Source organism: Squalius cephalus (genome assembly GCF_949319135.1).
Source record: "Squalius cephalus genome assembly, chromosome: 21".
Lineage (NCBI taxonomy): Eukaryota > Metazoa > Chordata > Actinopteri > Cypriniformes > Leuciscidae > Squalius > Squalius cephalus.
The window spans coordinates 20,716,443-20,737,857 of NC_137142.1; the positions used below are offsets into that span (position 1 = coordinate 20,716,443).

At 38.4% G+C, this 21,415-nt stretch overlaps 1 protein-coding gene across 2 annotated transcripts; it reads right to left on the reverse strand.

The window, feature by feature from the left end:
- Positions 1-1,548: 1,548 nt before the first annotated feature.
- Positions 1,549-19,520, reverse strand: fgf8a (fibroblast growth factor 8a). 2 transcript variants are annotated; one of them, XM_079856136.1, is made up of 11 exons: positions 19,333-19,520; positions 17,053-17,148; positions 13,946-14,172; positions 11,661-11,809; positions 9,218-9,263; positions 8,847-8,900; positions 5,961-6,604; positions 5,839-5,875; positions 4,962-5,142; positions 3,111-3,217; positions 1,549-1,865 (listed from the first exon to the last, which is right to left on the reverse strand). In XM_079856136.1, the coding sequence occupies exons 7-11, from the start codon at positions 5,990-5,992 to the stop codon at positions 1,590-1,592; spliced, it is 633 nt and encodes a 210-aa protein (XP_079712262.1). In that variant the 5' UTR covers positions 5,993-6,604; positions 8,847-8,900; positions 9,218-9,263; positions 11,661-11,809; positions 13,946-14,172; positions 17,053-17,148; positions 19,333-19,520; the 3' UTR covers positions 1,549-1,589. The 2 variants fall into 2 exon arrangements, with proteins under 2 accessions (XP_079712262.1, XP_079712263.1); XM_079856137.1 differs by lacking the exons at positions 8,847-8,900; positions 9,218-9,263; positions 11,661-11,809; ... (1 more) ...; positions 17,053-17,148; positions 19,333-19,520 and having other exon boundaries at positions 4,962-5,109; positions 5,961-6,072.
- Between the last annotated feature and the right edge of the window lie 1,895 nt (positions 19,521-21,415).

Here is a 21,415-nt window from a genome sequence, read left to right on the forward strand (position 1 = left end):
CCCGTCTGCAAACACAGAGCACCCCTGCTCGGACATAACAGATACCCCTCCAATCAGATTAAGCTACAGGGAGTTAAAGGTCTGAGATTAAACAAAAACACCTGAGCGAGGGTGAAGAGACGGGGCCAGGGAGCCGTAGTGTGTCCGGTTCAACCAGAGGAGAGACCAAACAGTGTAGCCCCCTGGAGAGACAGTCCTACTGAGCTGTTGACCTGAGCTGTGCCATTCCAAACATTCTGGGGGGAGAGACCCAGTATCTCCATCTCACTCTGTACCGGTCTCTAACCAGAAGGGTTATGCAAACAATGGTGGTATTTATTATGATGCAATTGCATAATGACAAGTTGTTTCATACAAAGACTGCACTGGCCTAATTTTCTATGGATGAGGCCATTGAAACTTCTAGAACGCTTCTAGAAAAGACCCTTTGGCAATTTCAAATTGATGCTTTTTACTCACATATTTCACGTGTTATTTAAAGGAATAATTCACCTAAAAAAAGAAAATTCTGTATCATATTATCCTCTTGTTGTCCATGCTCTGACTATTTCTTCTGTGGAAAATTTATTGAATTTTTTTTTAAATATATATATATATATATATATACACGTATTACCAGTGTCCAGTGGGATTTTGGACCCCATTGATTTTCATTGTATGATCAAAAACAGTTCAAAGTAGGTTTTTTTGTGTTTCACAGAATAAAAAAAGGTTAGGAACGACATAAGGATTTTCAAAAAAATGCAAAAAAAATTTGAATAGTGCATTAAGCAAAAATGCAAGAGACGTCAGTATCCTAAGGTAAATTTATTACAGGTTTTTAAATAAATATTTCCATCATTAAAATTATTTTACACATCCTCAAATAAAAATATATTTATATTTGTATAAAAAAACAGACAAACAAAATGCAACAAATAACAAAAGCTTTTCCTACAGTTCGTACAATGCATTTACACACCTTGGAATTTACAGTTTAAACCACGGTCGGAAACCTGCGATAATCAAAATGTAGCTGCCACATTTAAATATGCATTTAAAGCTCTGTTTGCTTTAACCGTGTTTATCTCCAGAGAGTTCCAGAATCAAGAACCAGAGAGGTTACTGAGAGATGAGCTGGGTATCTTATCGCTGGGTGGTCGAGAGGTGCCCCGGCTGCCTGTGTAACCGAATACAGCCTTGTGTTGTCAGTGCATTCTCTCAGGCCCTTCAAGTCCCCTTGAGCAGCAATACGAAGAGTTATAAATTACTCTAAAACCATCGAAATCAAATGAAACCAAGAGCGGAAGGACAGATGAAGTCCACGCACTACTAAAATGTCAGCACTCACTCGTCCCGTGCTTTGCTTTTCTATACTCTTACACAGGTCAGTACTAAAAGTCAGGGGTACAAAAATAGATCTTTTTTTTTCTTGAGATGTTTTTTTTTTCCTTATTTTTTGTTATTTCTGAAAATTCATAAAAAACTAAATGTTAGGTATATTGTTGCTCAGTACAAAAAAAATGGTTTAGGAGTCCACAAGAGGAGTCTGTTCATTGTTTGAGAAAGTCTCTCGCTCTCTGTCCTCTCCTTTTCTCCGGCTTCACTCTTCAACGCTCTCCTGAGTAGCGGGTGCGTTTAGTCCGTCTGTTGAAAGGGTAGTTGATGAAATCAAAGGGTCTGTGCTCTGCGATTTGGTGTCCCTTGGGCAGCCTCTTCATGAAGTGGACTTCCCGCTGGTGTTGCCTGGTTTTGGAGCCCTTGCGGGGTCTGCCTTTGCGTGTGAAGGCCATGTACCAGCCTTCGTACTTCACATTCTGTAGAGCTGTATAGTTGTTCTCCAGGACTATCTCTGTGAAAATGCAGTCTTTCCCCAGACCGTTTCTCTGTGAGGACAAGACAAAGACAAAATTTTTAGCTCCTGATTGATGGGAAATATGAGGCTTATCGAAAAGTATTTTGGAAAACGTCTGCTCCAGTTTACATAGGGGTTCCCCAAACGCACACACAGCATATGCTGAAGTCATTACGATCCAAGATCAAGAGAGAGAAATGACAGCAAAAACCAATGACTTTCCCCTTTCAGTAAACACCCGTGTGGATTCTTCCTCTGAGAAAAATAGTTCTTCTAATGTTCATTATAAAGGCATAAAAGGAGTCTAGAACGTTACAGTAATATTTTACTTTCTCCAGGACAAAATAGATGAACTACACTTGGCATCTATGGTTCCACAAAGAACCTTTCACATCCATGTAACCATTCAATCGCATAAATGGTTCTTTAGATGATCTAAAACTCCCTTTTAGAAGGTTTATTTTCAAGACTGTATAATATAGATGGCTATTTTGCCTGTAATATAGGCACCGCATCATTTTACGTTCATAACAACAGGACCTTTAAACATTATCTGGCCAGTAAATGTAAATGGGGTAAGGAGCCAAACCAGGAGTCCAAACCTTTCCCCAGCCTCTTAACAAAATGGCCTGTTAAAAACCTAGAATCCAAAACCGAAAAAAGACTTGCATATCAACCAATAAAAAACAACAACAGAAAAAAAAAACCCTCTCTCATGCAGGCTGTCGTTGGGCGGCCAATATGTCAGATAGCATAAGATCAGGGGTGCCAAGCAGATGGTCCACCTGGCAGGGTGCTGGGAGGTGGGGGCCGAACCTCCATCCCACTTTATTACCATTCACAGCAAGGAGAAGGCACAAATCCACATTGGAACAAGAGTAGCCAGCTAAAAAAAGGAAGAAAGATCCCATTCTTCACACTTGATTTTACCTACTGCAACCAGGAAACGTCTGGTGCCCAATAACAGATACAAATATAAAACTTTTGTTTGATTGATTGTTTGAACGATCTCCTTGATAATGATACTAACAGGGATGTCCACAAGCAATTGAATGCTATAAATTACTACATGACTATATGAGAGGCGTTTCTGAATTTCTAATTTATCTGGTCTTTCTCTCCCAAGGTATGATTTCTTCTCATTTTCATTCACCAAAAATCCAAACAGAAAAATGACTGAAACATATGCTGTGTGTGTGTGTATATATAATACAATATGTAAACTGACCATCATTGATCAGTCACAAAATTATTATATTATGAATTTTTCTCATACCTTGCCAATCAGTTTCCCCCTCCTGTTCATACAGATGTAGAAGCCTGTTTCAGCTCCTTTAATTCGAACTCGACTCCCAAATGTGTCCGTCTCCACTATGAGCTTGGCTGTAAAAAAAAAAGAAAAGAAAAGAATATTTTTTATTAGATGATGTGACTTAAAAAGTCTAAATAGGAAAATTTCATGAGTAAACACACATGCACATATGCACATAGAGATACACATACGGGCATAAATATGTGAAATCCAGAGGGACTACTCTTTAGGATTTATGTAAGCTTAAATTCTAGCAGAATGATAAAAACATGTGCACTTCTATTCTTCTGGAAGGAACCAAAGGTTTCCTGGAAGGACTTTCAACTTTTTACCTTTTATGTAAGTACATAAACAATATGTGATCTGTAATCACGTCACACACGTACCAACAAATAAACAATAAAGAAATGTGAAATATTTGAGTTAAATGCGCCATTTTGAAAAAGTACAAAAAAATGTAAAGGTTTTTTGATTATGAAAAGTATGATGACAGTTATAAGAAAATCAGAGTAGCATTTGCTGGGACATTGACTTTCCATGATATATATTCTCCATGCCAAGAATTAGCACTTGCAGCCATTCTCAGATTCAGCCCCCGTACTCTGAGTGATCGTAAAGAGTTACGGTTCAAATGGAGGGGGTCAGATAACCTGCTGGTGAAGAGCCTAACCACAAGCCCAGAGCCGGAGCCAGGCACTGGCCCGAACTAACAGCCCTGCTGTCTCTACAACATGCTCAGGTGACATGGATGTCACCAAAACCATGCAGGGCTAGAGCCAGCCTTCCAAAAATACCACAACAGAGCTGGTAATTATTGGGTTTTTATGTGGCAAAACCACATAAGAGAGGGCTACAAATAAAACAGATTTGATTTAACTGATGTGACAAATTAAATATGTAACAGAAATAAATTATTTTAATTCCATTAATATATTTTTGTGAGGACATTTTCAAACCATTACATACATTTTCTAATTAAACTCATAGAATACGTAATCACTGATGCTTTATTTTTAAAACCAAAGACACATGTTAATAATAAAATTTGATTCTAGAAATCTTTAAAACAGTTATTTAGGGTATTTAGGTTATGATATCTGTCAACAGGACCGAATGACCATAGAAAGAAAACACGAGGGTCAGAATTCGGCTAGACATATTTTCATCCTGAGCTGGTCGGGAGAGGAGGGGAACGTTCTTCAGGAAATGTTCAGAAGGTTGAAGTAAGATGAGTTCTAATGGCTCTTCCAGACCCGTGCGTCTCTCTAGAGACTCACCTTCAACAATCTACAATCCATTTAACATTTTTTGCGCTCCACTGCTTTTTTAACTTCACCAACTGACCAGATGCCCAACAATTCAAGTGCAGTGTATTATAAAGATTCACAAAAGCACAAATAAAGTTCCAGTTAGAACCAAAAACGACATTTATAGCCTGGTTTCACAAAGACCTTTTTATCCTCTAGTTCTTCAGAAAACATCTATGTATTGGGGCTTTGGACACATTGAAACATAAGAACCTACAGTGAAATGTGTGTGTGTGTGTGTGTGTGTGTGTGTGTGTGTGTATATATATACACACATACATAATTAATATATATAATTATATAATATGTATAAAATTATCTCCAAGTATCCATACAGTGAACTCAACACTCTATACAGCTAGTATAATGTAACCAAGACCACTGAAGTAAAGTATTTTTCATGAATAAGCAAAATATTTATATGAAAAAACGTTTTTAAAATCATTCCTCAAAACTCCACAAATGGATTCATGATTGTGTATGAGATAAATAAGAAGGATGCTCTTACCATGAGCGTCACCATCTTCGGCCATGGCGTTGATTTTCTTGTTGGCCAGAACTTGCACGTGCTTGCCACTGGTTCGACTGTAAAGCTGGTAGGTCCGGATTAGTCTACGGCTGACCCGGTCCGTCACCTTACTTTGCTCACTCACATGCTGTGTAAAATTAGGCGGGGACTGAATGGTTACCTGTCAGAAATTAAATACCATATAATCAATACCTGCACAAATTGCTTCATCATTCGTTCATACGGGCCTATAAATTATACTCCCCCCGCCCCCCATATAGGCTAATCATTTTAAATAATGCAATCGAAATGAGAAAATGTACTATCCGTAACCTAATAATTTTCAAGACTTTTCTTTTTAAAATTTAGAACAAAACAAGGTGCGCTAATAAGTGTTATATGTGCGCTAAATGTATGATTGCATACATTTTAAGTCAAATTGCCCTGAACGCATAAATTGAGCTTTTTATGTTATTATGTCCCTACGACATGTTTCATCACTGACTCGAGGCTGGCATACGTCACGCGCTCATGCCCACGCGCATGTGCCAGTATAGTGTTACCTGCCAGGTTACAGCGCCCACTGTGATACCCATCTGATAAGAACATCCTCTCCCGTCGCACTTTTAGTGCCTTTTAATTTAACGGCTATACGTGCATGTCTTTGCAAAACAACGGCATATATAAATAAATATATAAATAAATATATAAATCTTAATTTAGGAGCGCGTGCTGACGCATTCTGTAGCTATATTACAGTGTCTCAAAATAGAATCGATATATAAGAGTAAAGATGCTTTACAGTTTTTCTAAAAAAAACAAGCTTAAAGCATAGATATAAAATGACAGTAAATAAGCATGAAGATGTTGCACATACCTGAGCATAGTAGCAAAACGCAAAGAGGTGAAGGAATCTGCAAGAGAGCAAATCTTACATTAGTCTTTGGAAAGCGAAGCTGTTAATGCGTGAAAACAAGTAATAAAAGGTAATATACTTACAGATAACTCAATCGTGATGGAATGAGTCTCATGTTGCTGGACGGGAAGGGCCTCGGGAAAAGATTGTGCGTAATTTGCAGAGATTTTTTATTTATTTATCAGGTTTTCCAGTTAAAATGTGTAAAGTCCTGCGCTAGTATCCAAACTGTGACTCGCAACATATGATGAACAGATCAACTGGCAAATTACGAGATCTGCTGCTCAGAAGCAGAAAAAAAGGTCCAGATTTTTTTTCAGACTGAGACCACTGACAAGTAAAAGCCCTAATTGGATTTCCTTCATAAGAACGAGGATAACAAATAAGTGCACTTAACGCAAAAACTCACAGCATGTAAACGATTTACTTTTCAAGTTTTAGCGAAAGAGATTCTGATGCATCTAATCATAGGCTAGACTCAAGAAGTCCCGTGCTGTCTGTCCATGAAGGTGAGGAGCGCAGCAGAAATAGATCCTTTGACGTTTGATCCAGTCTGACTCCTGCGTGAATGTCAGTGAGAGGAGGCAGGACAGTGCATCTGATGAGCTTTCTTCAAGAAGCAGTTCTGCTGGACTCTCTTATCCCCTCCTCTTCTACCATTGCCAGTCAGTCTCCAATGTCAACCCCGCTTGCGCTGACACCCCTGGTTAAAATGGTAGGGTTGGTCCTGGAGGAACAAGCCCCCTTTTCAATAGAACAAAAGCAGGGGGGTCTCACCCAAACCCCCACCCCGAACCATTTTTAAATATGCCTTCACCTGAGTCCATAAGCACTCGGAGGAGTTTAGAGGACATTCATATATTTGGTGAGTAATCAAATGGAAGGTTATTTATAGCTAATCAGCATAAGACTTTATGCAGGACATAAAAAAAAATAGACCTAATTAAAAAAATAAAAATAGGAATCAGCATTCAAATCTTCAGTAATCAAGCATCAAATATAAGCTAGATCAAATTAGTTAATTCTGATTTCAAAACTGAAACCGAGGCTATTGTGCAACGCAGCAGACTGCAGAACTGGTTTGCTGCTGACTTGTGTATTGCAAAAAGAAAGTGTGAGACATATTAAAAGGATTACAGACGATTAGCGTTTTTTCTCTCAAAAAGAAGAATCCTTAAAACATCAGAAGGATAACACAGGTGTGAAGTGTCCCATTTCTTGTCATGCACTGACAATGCTCTTTAAACTCACATAAAAGTCTGTATCTGTCATTTAATGGTACGCCTCTGATTCTACTAAATCACGCACAATACTAGTTTAAATGTATTTAATGTTAACTATTTCTTCTTAAAATGCTTAAAAAAAAAAAAGTCTGTCAATTTGAGAAGTGCGAACAATGTAGGCTACAGAAAGGGCATTTAGTCAAGCAAAGAAAAAGATTAAGCCGATCAATCTATTTCTAATCTGGACTAATTAAACGTCAAAATAAGTCAACCCCACCCTCCATTATGTTACTTTTCAAAAACCTACATCAGAGTCAATTCTGATGGCCCACCATCACTCAAAAGAGGTCGCCCCTTATTCGCGGGTTTTTAAATGGTTAAATACCTTATAGCCCACGCCCGTCAAATGAAATGTTGAAGATGAAAGGATGAATAGCCTAACTACAAGTGAAACTTATTTAATCAACAATTAATTAAATGCTACCAACAAATGGCATGATATTAGTGCTCGTATTAGTTTTTATTTTTTTTGTGCGCTGCACCACAACCACACTCTCTTTATGTGAATACTAAATTGATTTTGCAAAACTCTCCACTAAGCACTAATTTGAGGAATATGAGCTGTGAAATATCCAGTGCAACAGTACTTTGTACCACAGGAGGGCGCCACTCAAAACTTTTGCAGGTGTAAGATAGGCTACACTTTATTATATATTTTATAAATTGGTTAAGGTCGACCAGGGAGTAACAATTGTGAACTAACATTCACTAACATAAACGTTTGTTACGTTTTAGTGTTGTTAGGCTACTTTTGATGTATTTCTATATTTGTTAGTTTTATTTGACTCTTTAATTTGTAGCAGACAAATGGGATTATATGAAATTTTGAGCTACAGATGTTACAACACCCTGCTCTCCCATATACAAATAATTATATTTATATTAATCTTACACACATCGTTATTCTATAAAGATGCGTTTTATTGATAAGCTCTATAATGTCACTTTTAATGCCTAAAATGTGTCTTATCAGTAAGAATACAGCCTTATATCATATGTGCATGTCCATTATGCCCATCAACAATTCTCTGTGGTTGTTTTCATGTTAATTTGTGGAAATGAGATGAGCAATTGATCTGTGCAGTAAGACTCGTATATATCTGCTTTTAATGGAGACGCTTCCTCGTGCTTTCTTCTGGTGTCTTGGGACATGACATGTTTTCTTTCTTTCTTTTTTTGTATACATTAGGCTTGGTGTTTAAGTGGACCGATATTAATGGAGCATTGAAAAGTCAACCATCTCATTCCATGGCTGAGTACTTCAGCATGGCCTGAGGCAGAGCTGGGCTCCTGGTTAACTTCGTGTCTAACTGTCTGTTGCTCATTGCCTAATCAACTGCAAGATGACTAATCTGAGGATGAGCTGCTGTCACCCTGCTGCACACATTTGTTCAAAAACACCTAAATACAAGCACAGAGCTAAAGGGAAAACAATGCACTTTTGCAGAAGGATCTCTAATAAATATCTCATAATATCCCTCTTAAGTGTAGCATGGATTTCATTTGAGACTTTTCAATGCAGTAATCACTATTAAAGCAGCAGAGGATGATGCTAATTCATTCTAAATTGAATTTGAAATGCCCCTAATGGAAGGCCTCTGCCAACAATTTGGTCGATAGCTATCTTCTTGTATTAAATATTCACTGGAAAAATGTACACTTTTGATTAGTTTCGTATAACCAAACCTTTCTAAAAAATGATTTGGCTCTTAAAAATGTATCTCTTTTGATGGGTTGGATCTGTAAAGAAAGAGAGAGAAAAGAAAGAGAGAGAGAGGCAGATATGTGGAGGGTGGAATGGAACTCCTGGAAAGCACATAGCTCTCCTGAAGTGTTGACAACCATGTCTGATGTGGGCAAGGTGCCAGAGTGGAATTACTGGAATAACTGACATTTTTTTAGACTTGATGGCAGTTGTACAATTTTTTTTTCTGTCATAGTTACTTGTACATTTCCAAAGTATTTTTTTTTTTATGAGAAAAATATGTAAAAATAAATATAGATACAGCTTAAAGGGATAGTCCACAAAAAAAAAGAAGAAAAAATAATTTACTCACCCTCATGTTGTTCCAAACTTGTATGACTTTCTTCCTTCTGTTGAATCTAAAAAGATATTTTGACAAAAAGGTTTTTTTTTTGTCCGTACAATGGAAGTCAATGGACACCAAAACTGTACTATTGTGAGCACATGATTGCAGAATTTGTATTTTTGGGTGAACTGTCTCTTTAAGGTCGTGCTAAAACATTTTGTTACATTGCATTTCACATTGCAAAATTAAAATAATAATAAAAAACTATATTTATGGATTTAGATTTTTTTGTCTTTTATATGCTTTTAAAAAAATACATTTTAGGTGTTTTTTTTTTTTTGCGTTGTACACAAATGCACTTTTTTTTGCAAGAAAACCCAGATCAGGTTATGTTTTCCATAACTTATTTGTGTTATTTGGTGGCAAGAATCCCAAGTGGCTTTACGGGAGAAGAGAATAAGAGAGAGAGAAAATGAGAGCGCTGGGGGTCTGAGAGGCAAAGAACAAGTGTCAGAGCTTATAGTTAAGACAGAAGAAAAAAGAAGATATAAAATTAAAGAAGGAGGGAAAGAAAAAGCAGAGAAGAGAGAGAGAGAAGAGCAGGGGGCTGGGCCAGAGGACCCCTGCGGTGGTTGGGATGGCTGTCGATGCTCCTGGGGTTAAGAGGAGGGCAGGCAGGCCCTGTGCCTGGCTGCAGGGAGTAGGCAACCTGCTGGGAGCCTCTGGGGCCTGATGGCTCTTCCAGAGGGCCTAGAGAAGAGCGCAGGAGGGGCAGAGTGGTGGATGAGAGACTCCCCGTACTGGAACCCAGCGCTTGTCAATCTGCCTTGCTTTCAACCGCGTCATCGATGACGCCGGATGCCTGTCTCGCCTTACCCCTCGCCACGGTAACATGCGACAGCCCCGCTTACAGTCAAGATTCATCACAGATCAGGCCCAAAAAAAAAACAGCAAGACAAAACACACCCCAGGGAAGAACACTCATTTGAGTACCAATACCACTCAGCGGTGATTGAGAGGTGGCAGCATTGTTCTCACTTTTAAAGTGTTCTTTCAGAGGGACTCAGGGTGATGGACAGGCGTCACAGCAACACACACCGGCAGAACAAACCCAGAGTGAGGGACATGTTAATTGGAGGGAGGGAAGGAAATGGATAAGCAAACACACTAATGGTGAGGAACCTCGACAGCAGAGCTACAGATTAGTTCAGTATGCAAAGAATGTAATTGGCCCAACACCAGCTAATGATGTCCAAAGACTAATGTCAAAGTGATCGCATTCGACGCAGACCGTCACATATGTTTGCATTTGTGTCGGCGGGCTCGAACCGCACAAGGTGGGTTAAAGCGCAAATACGCAATCGCCACCCCCCCAGGCATATTTCAATGCCTCATGATCTTATCATACCACCACAACAATCCTGCTGATAAGGGAGGAGAAGTATACAGTATGTGATATGATTGATGAAAAAAACAAATAATGAATAATGTAAAATTAGTGCAACTATTTGAATAAGATTGCAAACCTGTCAAACGGTTTGCAACGGAATGTTTAAAAAGTGCTTTCTTCACTTGATAGGCCAATTTTCTTAATGCACTATCGATCAAAAGTTTGGACACCCCTGAATAATTGTTTCTTCTGATCCAAAAGATGACACCAAGTAAGCAAATCCAAAAGGAAGTGATGTAAAATCAGCAAAAAAGGGGAAAACATTTTGTGTGATACTTTCTGGACAAAAACTCTCCCATGAACAGAGATATTATAGTTATATTAATTATATACAATACTATTCAAAAGTTTAGGGTCATTAACTTTAACAATGTTTTAGTCTCTTAAGCTTACCAAGGCTGCATTTATTTGATCAAAAATACAGTAAAAATAGTACTACTATGAAATATAATTACAATTGAAAATGGCAAAGCTGAATTTTCACCAGTCTTGAGTGTCACACGATCCTTAAGAAATCATTCTATTTTCTTTGTAGAAGACCACTGAATCCAGTATGATCCTTCTGACCCACTATGTGCATTCATCAAGGTTTTTGGGGAACCCCCCCCCCAAAGGGGTTTGTTAAACAAAATCCTTCTTGAATATATATCCATATGGAGGAAGGCATTTTACTGGCATCTGCTTATGAAAATATCTACCTGCAGATACTACAGCAGTTTATTGCACACTTACAGCCTGTGGTTGTTTCACAGTCCCATTGTGTTTGAACTGATATACTTTTTTTTTCCTCATTGAACATATGTTAGTAATATATATTCCATACGAACATGCTGAACAATTTGGTATCAGCATCTAGCACTCTGCCCACTCATACTGATCGTGTGCCAGCTGTTTGTATTGAGGCACATCAGGTCTTATCCGCTGCATGGACCGAATACAGTAACATCTTACCATTTGCATTTCACAGACTTTTTGCATGTCACTTTAAATGATTTGTGTGTGTGTGAGACAGAGCTATACCTTTGGGTGGTGTGTGGGGTCCTGGGGCTTGTGTCTGGGGTGATTGCAGGTTGGCGGCTACTCTCAGATCCATCAGCCAGGCTGAGCTGCAGGCAGCATTGGTTCCTGGGTGGTAACTTAAAGAGCCGCGTCACGCCCCGTTTAAGAGCCTGGGTTGGTAGAGAGGTGAAGGTCAACAGTCATCCAAAAAACAGGTTTAGGTTGTCACTGGGCACACCACACACATGCAGACTGGACTCCCAGATCACAACTGTAGAAAAGCTGTTACACATTTTACGCCTTGGATAGTAATAGACGAACACATACTGAACATTTAAGACTGGTTTCACAGACAGGGCTTAGATTAAGCCAGGATTAGGCCTTAGAATAATTAGGACATTTAAGTAGCTTTTATAAACTTAAAAAAACATTACTGGTTTGCATCTGGAGACAAAACAACGGCACTGACATATTTTAAGATATGCCCGTGCAAGTTGCTTTCAGTTAAAACAGCTCAAACATGCATTTTAGTCTGGGACTATAGACTTAAGCCTTGTCTGTGAAACCGGGGGTTAGACTTTATGATTTACCAAGATGAAAAGATCTTCTGTATGTGGTATTTTTGCATAATACACTCATGTCATAAGTATGTTCAATAAACACTACTGTTTAAAAGTTTTTTGTTTTGTTTTTGTCTCTTATGTTCATCCAGATTATTTGATCAAAAGTGACATAAAAGTAAAAACAGTAATATTGTGAAATATTATTACAATCAAAACAACTGTTTTTTTTTTGTGATGGCAAAGCTGAATTTTCAACAGTCATTACTCATTACTCATTTCATCGCGATTAATCGATTTGACAGCACTAATTCTAATATATTGATTTGGTGCATGAGAAACATTTTCATGTTGAAAATATCAATGTTGTTCTTATTTTGTGGAATCCATGACAATACTACCAATTAAAAGTTTGAACACACCTGAATAATTGTTTCTTCGGATCCAAAAGACAAGTAAGCAAATCCAAACTACTAAAAATTGTATTTGGTAAGAAGACATGCACATAAAGTATATTGGAAATGTATTTACCAAATAAATTCCTAGATGTGCATTTAAATAAAAGTGAAGTGACTCATGTGAGAAATATCAGACCATTAACATCACATAAAAGTTGCTCTGCTCATTCTCTTGAACATATGGGATGGAAACACAGCTTTTATTTGCAAATTGGTTTTGCAATATCCCGATTGTTCATCATTTACAACGTAGATGGAAACAGTTAATGACGTCGACTGCAGTTCTGTTTATAAAACACACATCAACCAAACTTGTTCTCAAAATCAGTTTTTGACAGGTAGTCACATCAGTTACCGAACAAGGTTTTACTGCTCTCATAACCTTATTGATTCTGCTGCTTTGAACGCAGCCACACAGAATAAAGCTGTGCTTCCCATGTAACCATTTCATTACTTTTCACACACCTTGTGCTGGTGTCTGGCCTCCATTTGTGAGAAAGTTATGTTGGACTCGTTCCAAGCATTGCCCTGCTCCCAGCACATTCATGTTCTCCATCTACCATCCATTCCCCCTGCCCTCCTCGCGGACTGCTTTTTACATTTTGTTCTGCTATTACAATACTTGATCAGCACACACACACACACACACACACACACAGCAAAGAGGCTGTAAAAGCACTGGCGGGTCACTGCTGCTCGATAGCTGAGAGAAGTGACTGAATGTCTGAAATGGCTAAATTTACGGCGGCATAACTGCAGGCTTAAGCTAGACATAAAACGACACGCTGTCGCAGGAGAGCAAGGATTCAGGAAGGCTGTTCAGGCAAAGCTGACGGCTACTTTTTCTGTCGATGAAGAGGGGTAAAAGCGTGGGAAATTGTTCCTGGCTGGCTGGCAAATGTCATTGCAGAGCCTTGCGTGGGTTTAAAGCCACAGAGTGACGGAAGTTTTTCACTTTTCCAAATGTATTTTAGGCCAGCACAGGTCTCCAATATGAGGTAGTGCTGCATATTTCATTGATTAAATTCACAAATGTGTCTGAAGATTCAGTTAATCACTTACTCTGTGACTTTTCTACATGTCTGGTTAAAAACCTGGTTAGAAATATGATTGGACCCTAACATTAAGGTGTAGAGCAGACATTTTGACTATAGAATTTTGACTCTGAGTGTAGACTATATCAGTGTTTTTGTTGCCGTTGTTAAAGCTGCCACCACCTACCACAGCATAACACAATAAAACAAAGGAACCGTGTAAGTTTTGAATGCAGAATGACCGTGTGGCCTGCCTGTGTGGTTTGCCAAGTATGCCTGTAAGATCCGGCGATGGGGCCGACGACTGTCAGACTGATGTCCGGAAAGGAAATGTGGTGATGATGTTTGGGTTTTCAGTTCCGTAGCTTTTTCCGGGTTTTGACTCCAGAGGACAGCTACAGAGTGTTGTTGGATCAGGAATCAGTCAACCACGAACAGGATTCTTGGTAAAATCCGTCAATTAAAACAGCATCAAAGAATGCTGAAAGGGAGAGAAGGACAAACCTTAGTACCTTTTTTTTCTGCACACATTCTTCTTCACTATTTCATGAACAGGGTTCCATACTAAAAATGACCAGGGAACCATTATCCCCTAAGATTAAACATTCAGTGGCCAAAATACTTTCTTAGTTGGAAAATTACCAATGATCCTGCTTATTTGTGCATTCTGTCAGTTTTGTAACAATAATTCTGTAATATTTCGAATATTACTCCAAAGTTACCCTTACAGTCAATTCAACATTACAACTGCACCTCACTATGATAAACAATGGCCAATATATATATGTAAAAAGAAAAGAGTCTTCCAGTTCATTTAGAATCGGACAGAAATCAGACCGAAAATGACACGGTTCACTGAGGGAGTAAGTTGTGAACTCAATGACTGGTCTGAACGATTCACTTACTGACTGAGAATTCAAACCGGTAACTCATGAAGGGAGTTTAAGGCTGTTGCTGCGTCCCAATTCAGAGGCTGCATCCTTCGAAGGGCGCATTTGAAGGCCGATTGCGTCACCACGGCAGGACGAAGAATGTCCCAATTCGAAGGCTCCTTCAAATGCGGGCTCCAAATGCATCATTCAATTCACATCAATTTTCACGTGAAATTAAGGATACAACAGATGGATCCTTCGCGGCCTTGCCTACCCCAGAATTAATTGCGCGCCGGAGACAAATTGACGAATTGCACTTTTAAACATGAGTATTGGGTTTCAACTTACTCAAATATCTAATGATACAAATGTAAAAAAAAAAAAAAAGACACTTTAAAGAGGTTCAAATGTTGACTTATGTCTTACTAAGATGCGATTATATATAGTTTATACTCTTTATTATATACATAAATGGACCATAATGAACATATTTAGACAGTTTGTGAACCCTGTTTTGTTTTCAGACAGTTTAATATAACTTTCAAAAAAGTCTAGTACAAATATTACGGTCCCTCATCAACGATGAGGATCTTGATGGATGCAGCCTTTGAATTGGGACACAGCTTACTTTGTGAATCTGTCTGAATCATTATAAAAGAGTCGGTTCATAGGTTCTAATTGGACATCACAGCTCAAGGCTGTTCATTGTTGCAGAAAATAATAAACGAAGCTATAACGACAATCGTCAAAGACTCGTATGTAAACAGAGTTCTAACGACTTTCACCAATGGTGACTCGGTACAAATTCCGAATGTTATGTCTGCGTTCTTTAGGGTCACTGTTGGAAGTGGATGGAACTCAACCGGTTGTTCCAGACTCAAATGAGTAACCGAATTACTAACGCAATATTGTAACGCATTACTTTTCAAAGTAACTTTCCCCAGCACTGCCTTCAACAAAAGGTAAGACTATCCATTGAAAAAAATGACATGTTCTTGAGAACATCTGAACACAAGCACATGGTAGAATGGTATTTATTGTCCTCTCGGCTCTCTAGTCTTCGAACTGTTGCATGGCCGCTATCTCTTGAGCAAAACGTGATTTACAGTCTTGTAAACACATAAGCAGGCCCACACGAACTCCACAGATTTCTGCAGAACTGGAAAGCTTGTCATTCACAAAGTTCCCTCGTGTGTTTATTAAATATTTTGTCCAATTTGAAGTCAGACAATGCGGATGCCTTTTTTGATATTTGGATGTGTTCCCATGCAAAAAAGATGTCAAACTGGAAATCTCACTTCACATCTTTATTGCTTTTTACTCTTTCTCACTATCCCTCTTCACAATCCAATAATCTTAAACTCTTTATCTTTTTTTAAACACCCATTTAATCTCTCCCTAGTTACCTGCTCTCTATTGTTCTGTTCCTTCATCCCTCTGTTTGTCTGCCTCTTTCTCTTTTTCTCCCTGTCATACATCAATGCATTTAACAGCCGTTCTGCTGGGCTATTAAAAAATCTTGTCTTTTTAAGTGGGGACAGGGTTAGGGCGAGGGTTACTACTACAGAATTGAGAAAGAGAGGGAAAAGGCAGGGGCAAAGAAGAAAGAGATTTCAGTGGCCCACAGGGAATCTGACTCGTCTCTCAATCTTCTCCAGCCAGGATGACAGAGTGAGAGAGAGATTCCCTTATGCTGGATCATGTTTCCACTGGAGGCCTCTTCTCATAGTGTCTTGTCTGACACACTCTTCAGCACATATCTGGAAAGTCTAACATACACAGATAAAGGCTGAGAAATACAGACCGTTCACAATACACAAACCTCAAGATACAAGAAAAGATACTGCCGTGTTTTCTTAAGACTATAACCACCAAGGTCGATAACAGATCCAGGATCTCACCGTGTCAGATCTTTTCGAAATTCTTGAAAGCTTTATGAGGCCAAAATACCTACAGTAGGGGATACGGGGGGAAATTCTAACACTAAATGTTTTAAATTACAATTATGCCAGAATGATGACATTTACTTTACATTTGCTCACTAAAGTTCTTTCTCTGCCTGAGAAAAGGAGTGTAGACTGTTTGATTTGGTGATATTTTTTTCTCATAAGAGAATTTTTCTCCTTTCTAAAGTTTGATTCCTTTGAATAGAGGGTTATATAAATTGTATTTGCAAGTTGTTGGTTACATGTTAGCATGAGATTGGGGCAATCTCAATATTACACCAATTATGGGAAAAATCCATATATATACATACAAACATTATTAAGATGATTAAAATAGTTTAGAATAAAATAAAATCATTAATAATTAAAAAATACTATAAAAATTATTTATATAATTAATATTAATCTATTTTTTTAAATAAAACATTTATTCAATTATTCAGGAAAATCAGTATGTTTTTGGCTAATTGGTGACTATCCTGATTCTAACTGATGTCTACAAGCATTCAAATCAACAATTAAAAATTAAGAAACAATACTTACAGGATAACAAAATTATATGCACACATGGCTGCAGTGGAGACATTTAAATGAACTGGCTTGTCATCCCATATTCACAAGACAACACCATAGATGTCTCTGTCAAAAACGAAAAGAAAGACAAGGGGATTAGGACTCCAGATAAGGCCACTAAAATAAAAGAAAGAAGCTAAAAGAAAGCAACCAGCAGAGTTTGGCCATAAGCAAGAAGGACAGAAAGAGAGGGAAGCAAAATGAGGGCAGACTCAAAGAATGAACAGATTGAAAAAGCAGAGAAGGTGCAAATCTTGCTGGAATTTTAAGGAAAGGCAGAGTTGAAAGGAGAAAACGGCATGTAGAGAGTGCTTGTGTTTATATAGTCCTCTTCAAAGGATGTCGTAATTATTTTTCCATACAAAGTATGTTAGGTCCATATGCACATTTGGATGCAGTATGTTTGTGAGCGATTCAGCACGTCAGATGCTCACTGGATGCAGTATGTAATTCGCAGTGTGGTTGATAAAAGAACACATTTGTGGCCACAATGACATACGTCCATCTAGTAGCCATGAAAATATATATCTGCTTTTGCATCTGGAGCAAAGAAATAATCATAAAGCGACTGTGCTTGGGTCTGCAAAAGTGCGCTCAGATGAGAGAATGGCCAAATTCTCTCATGTCATTTCAAGTCATAAGTCAGGTTAACATAACACCACGTGCAACTAACACCAGATAACCCAAATGTTTCGGCTGTAAAACCTCCAGTGTATATACGCTGTTCTGGGGTCAGTCTCACACAAGCACGGGGATCCCCTGCCACCCTCACGCCTTCCTTGACCCCATAACCTCTGCTGTCCCTCTGCAGCTGTAAAACCACACTACAGCATCATTAGCATGGAAACAAGATGTTACCTATACAGACAACCTGGGGAACCAATTAGACGCTGTGCAGGCCCTGCTCAGAATAATCCACTGGACTCTGCCTTAAGCGCTAAAATAATATGAGGTCCTGCTTTGAGCTGGCTGAGAATGACTCAACACAGAGTAGCCACTACTTACAGGAATATCTCAATAAGACCATACAATCTCCCATGCAAACTAACAGTCACACAGTAGAATGTCTAACTAGTACAATTCAGTAAATAATGACTACTGTGACTGTTATTGTACTTATTATTATAGCCTGTTGTTTTTATTTGCTGTGCTTTGTGACAAATGGTCTTTAAGTGGACTCCCTACAGCAGTCAGCTGGTTGCACTCTTGTTCATACAGCACAATGAGATCTGAATAAACGAGTAAAAGCGTGTAAGGGGTCTCTAACAGCAGATTACAGGCACTAAATAGTCAGTGATCACCAAAGAGCTCTTATCTCCTGAGCAGCCATACTGTGTGTGATAAAGCTGGATATGATGCGTGTTCCATTAGGCTCAATTAAGTGATATGCTTAACTAGCTCATTCATAGAGGCCGGAGATCAAGTGCTGCTGGATTGCCTACTGAACAGAGAGCTTGTTAAATTCAACAAGGACTTGTTAAATGTGTCAACATGACCATAGATGAATGAGAACTGCTACTTTATGCTTCACTACCTTTGTGTCCTGTTTTCATTTAAGTATTTTTAAATCTAGCTGCTAATCCGGATTAGTTATAAGGGTCATATAATGGTTTGTATGTTTGCTCATGCATATAGATAAATAGCTGATAAAAAAACAATAATATTATGAAATGTATACCATCACCCCCCCCCCCCCCCCTCCCCCTTAAACAGCTTTACCATTCTTTAATTAAAAAAAAAAAAAATTGAATGCAAAAAAGTTTTTCTTTATCAATTTATTTTAAATATATTTTTTTGTTATTTATCCATGTAATTATTAATCAGTATTTATCTCAATAAATAGTAGTAAAGTAAATAAAGGAAAATTATTTCGTATAAAATATTTTACATATTTTATACACATATTTTATAATATTATTTATTTTATGAATAAAATGTATATGTATATATATATATATATATATATATATATATATATATATATATATATATATATATATATATATATATATATATATATATATAATTATTGCTATGAATACCTATATATTTTTTATTAATGTATGAAATCCATATTGTTCTAGTCACACAAAATTATATACAAATATAATATGTAAGCTATGTAAACCTACCATCAGAATGTTTCCTACCATCAGAAATGCCACTAGAAAGGGGGAAAATTCAAGACATTGGAAGGACAGGAGGGCTAACAACACGGCATTCCACAAGCATTCCCTCTCTCACTCTCACCCTTCATATGTCAATCAGCCTTGTTATCTCCCTGGTCTCACCCCTGTGCCTGCCTGCTTTCCCGTTCGTGGCCGTCGATGTGTTAATCACCCTGCACTGCTGACAGAAGGACCCAGATATTTTGACGTCCTGATAACCCCGTGCAGGACCTCCATGTCCTTCTCTCCTTTTCTCTCTCTCACTGCCCTGTCTTTGGATCTCAAAGCTTTCTCCCGTTGCCACCTCCACCCCCAACCAAAACACTCCGAGAACTCCTTATCAAAGCCCCCAGAAATAGACACCAGGGGTCAATGAGAATCTTTGCTGCCACTTACTTTGTGGCCACCTCAGAGAAACAGGGCTGTGTTGTCACCACAAATATATATATATATATATATATATATATATATATATATATATATATATATATATATATATATATATATATATATATATATATATATATATGATGACAGTCTCATAGGCTGCTTAAAATGTGGCTGCTTTCAAAGTGTGTAATATCAAAACAAACCATTAAAACGACTCTAATTACATGAATAAAATGAATAAAAAAGAGACTTAATTGAGAGGAAATAGATGTGGATTATACCTGGAAGCATCACTGAATGAGACTCTTTAAAGTTGATGTATTGGCAGTGGCAAGAAGGAGGAGGGAACTGGGCGGGAGGGGGGCCGACTGAAATAAGAACTGTTTTGGCGAGCAGTTGATACATTTGATACGGGACTCACTGGATCCTCGACACGAGCTGTCAATGTGCTGGCAGGGGAGGCTAATCAATCACTGGCCTTCTATCTGGCCTGCCTGTCTCCCAGAGCCTGGGGATGCCCTGTTTGTGTTGAACGAGGCCTGTAGAGTCGAGGGCTGTGCTGTTACAGTAACCCCGCCACCCCCTCCCCAGCTCCCACGCTTCATTCTGCAACCGGGTAAGGTGTAATAGAGCAAGTCCTGGCCTCCGCTCTCCCGTGTTTATGTATGTCACTCTCACGTCGCTTCAGTCTCTTTCTGACCTGGTAGGGATGAGCAAAACCTCTGATGTCTGCACTGTCAACGCGGCGGTTCACTGCACTAAGTTTAGCCTCTCCAGTGGAGTGCTGCTGTGAAGTGGGGTGAGACATGTTGATGTATTGGTATGTATGAACCAAATTCCACTTGATTCATTGGAGTAAGTATAAAGAAAGTCCAATTGCGTATTTCTAGCCGGTTCTCATGCTCTACGTGAAAGATGAGAGGGTTCGGTCCCACAGCTGTGAACCAGAATGGTAGGTGGCTTTGGAAAAGCTTTAGGGACAGAGAGTCCCGGCAGCCCGCCGGCAATTGTTTAACACCAGCAGAATGAATATGTAAAGTGCAGCTAGCTCATAAATACAACATGAAAAGGCTCCTGCTGGGTATAAAGACATGTTATTAGCCTGACTTTGAAAAAGACAACTGGGAGTATTACAATGAGACTATATATTCATTGGGGACATGTCCTCGGCCACACAATGGGGACAGATCATTAAATTAAGGAGAGGAAAGAAGTGATCATTTGGTAGATTGTTTAGTACAAATATGGGGGAAATAATGTTTTCCATCTACTACTGGGTTGTTTTCACTTGCAGAACAGAGAGATCAGTGTGAAACTCAACCCTCATTTGCTGTTCGGGGTCTAAGAGAGCCCACGGGCCATTTTCGAAAAGTAGTACAGGTTGATCCTCAACGTACGAGAACTGATTATAATTTTTTTTTTTTCTAATTGATAACATGCTTCAAATATCCTCCATGAAACATGTTAATGTTTGGGGGCTTATTTTCTGATTAAAATGTTTTTACTACATGACAAACAAAGTTACTAGAATAGATAGTCATATTTCTGAAAAGCCTACTCCATGGTAAAAAAAGGGTATAGCTTAAAAAAATCTGATTGGTTTTGATTTGGTCAGAAAAAACTTATTAAAAGGATTTGTAGGAAAAATAAGAGCTTATTTAAAAAAATAACAATATTCTTTTTATACACAATTCATAGCTCACAGGAACCCAAAACAGTCAATCTCAACAGAACCTGAGGGTTTGTTTCTCTGTGTTTCTCTGCCTTTGTCAGCT

Excerpts from the sequence above, each read along its gene's own strand:
- fgf8a (XM_079856136.1), bottom strand. The coding sequence starts at position 5,992 with ATGAGACTCATTCCATCACGATTGAGTTATCT. Across the intron at positions 5,876-5,960 it reads CCATCACGATTGAGTTATCT|ATTCCTTCACCTCTTTGCGT; the intron begins GTAAGTATATTA and ends GCTCTCTTGCAG. Across the intron at positions 1,866-3,110 it reads GGGGGAAACTGATTGGCAAG|AGAAACGGTCTGGGGAAAGA; the intron begins GTATGAGAAAAA and ends TTGTCCTCACAG.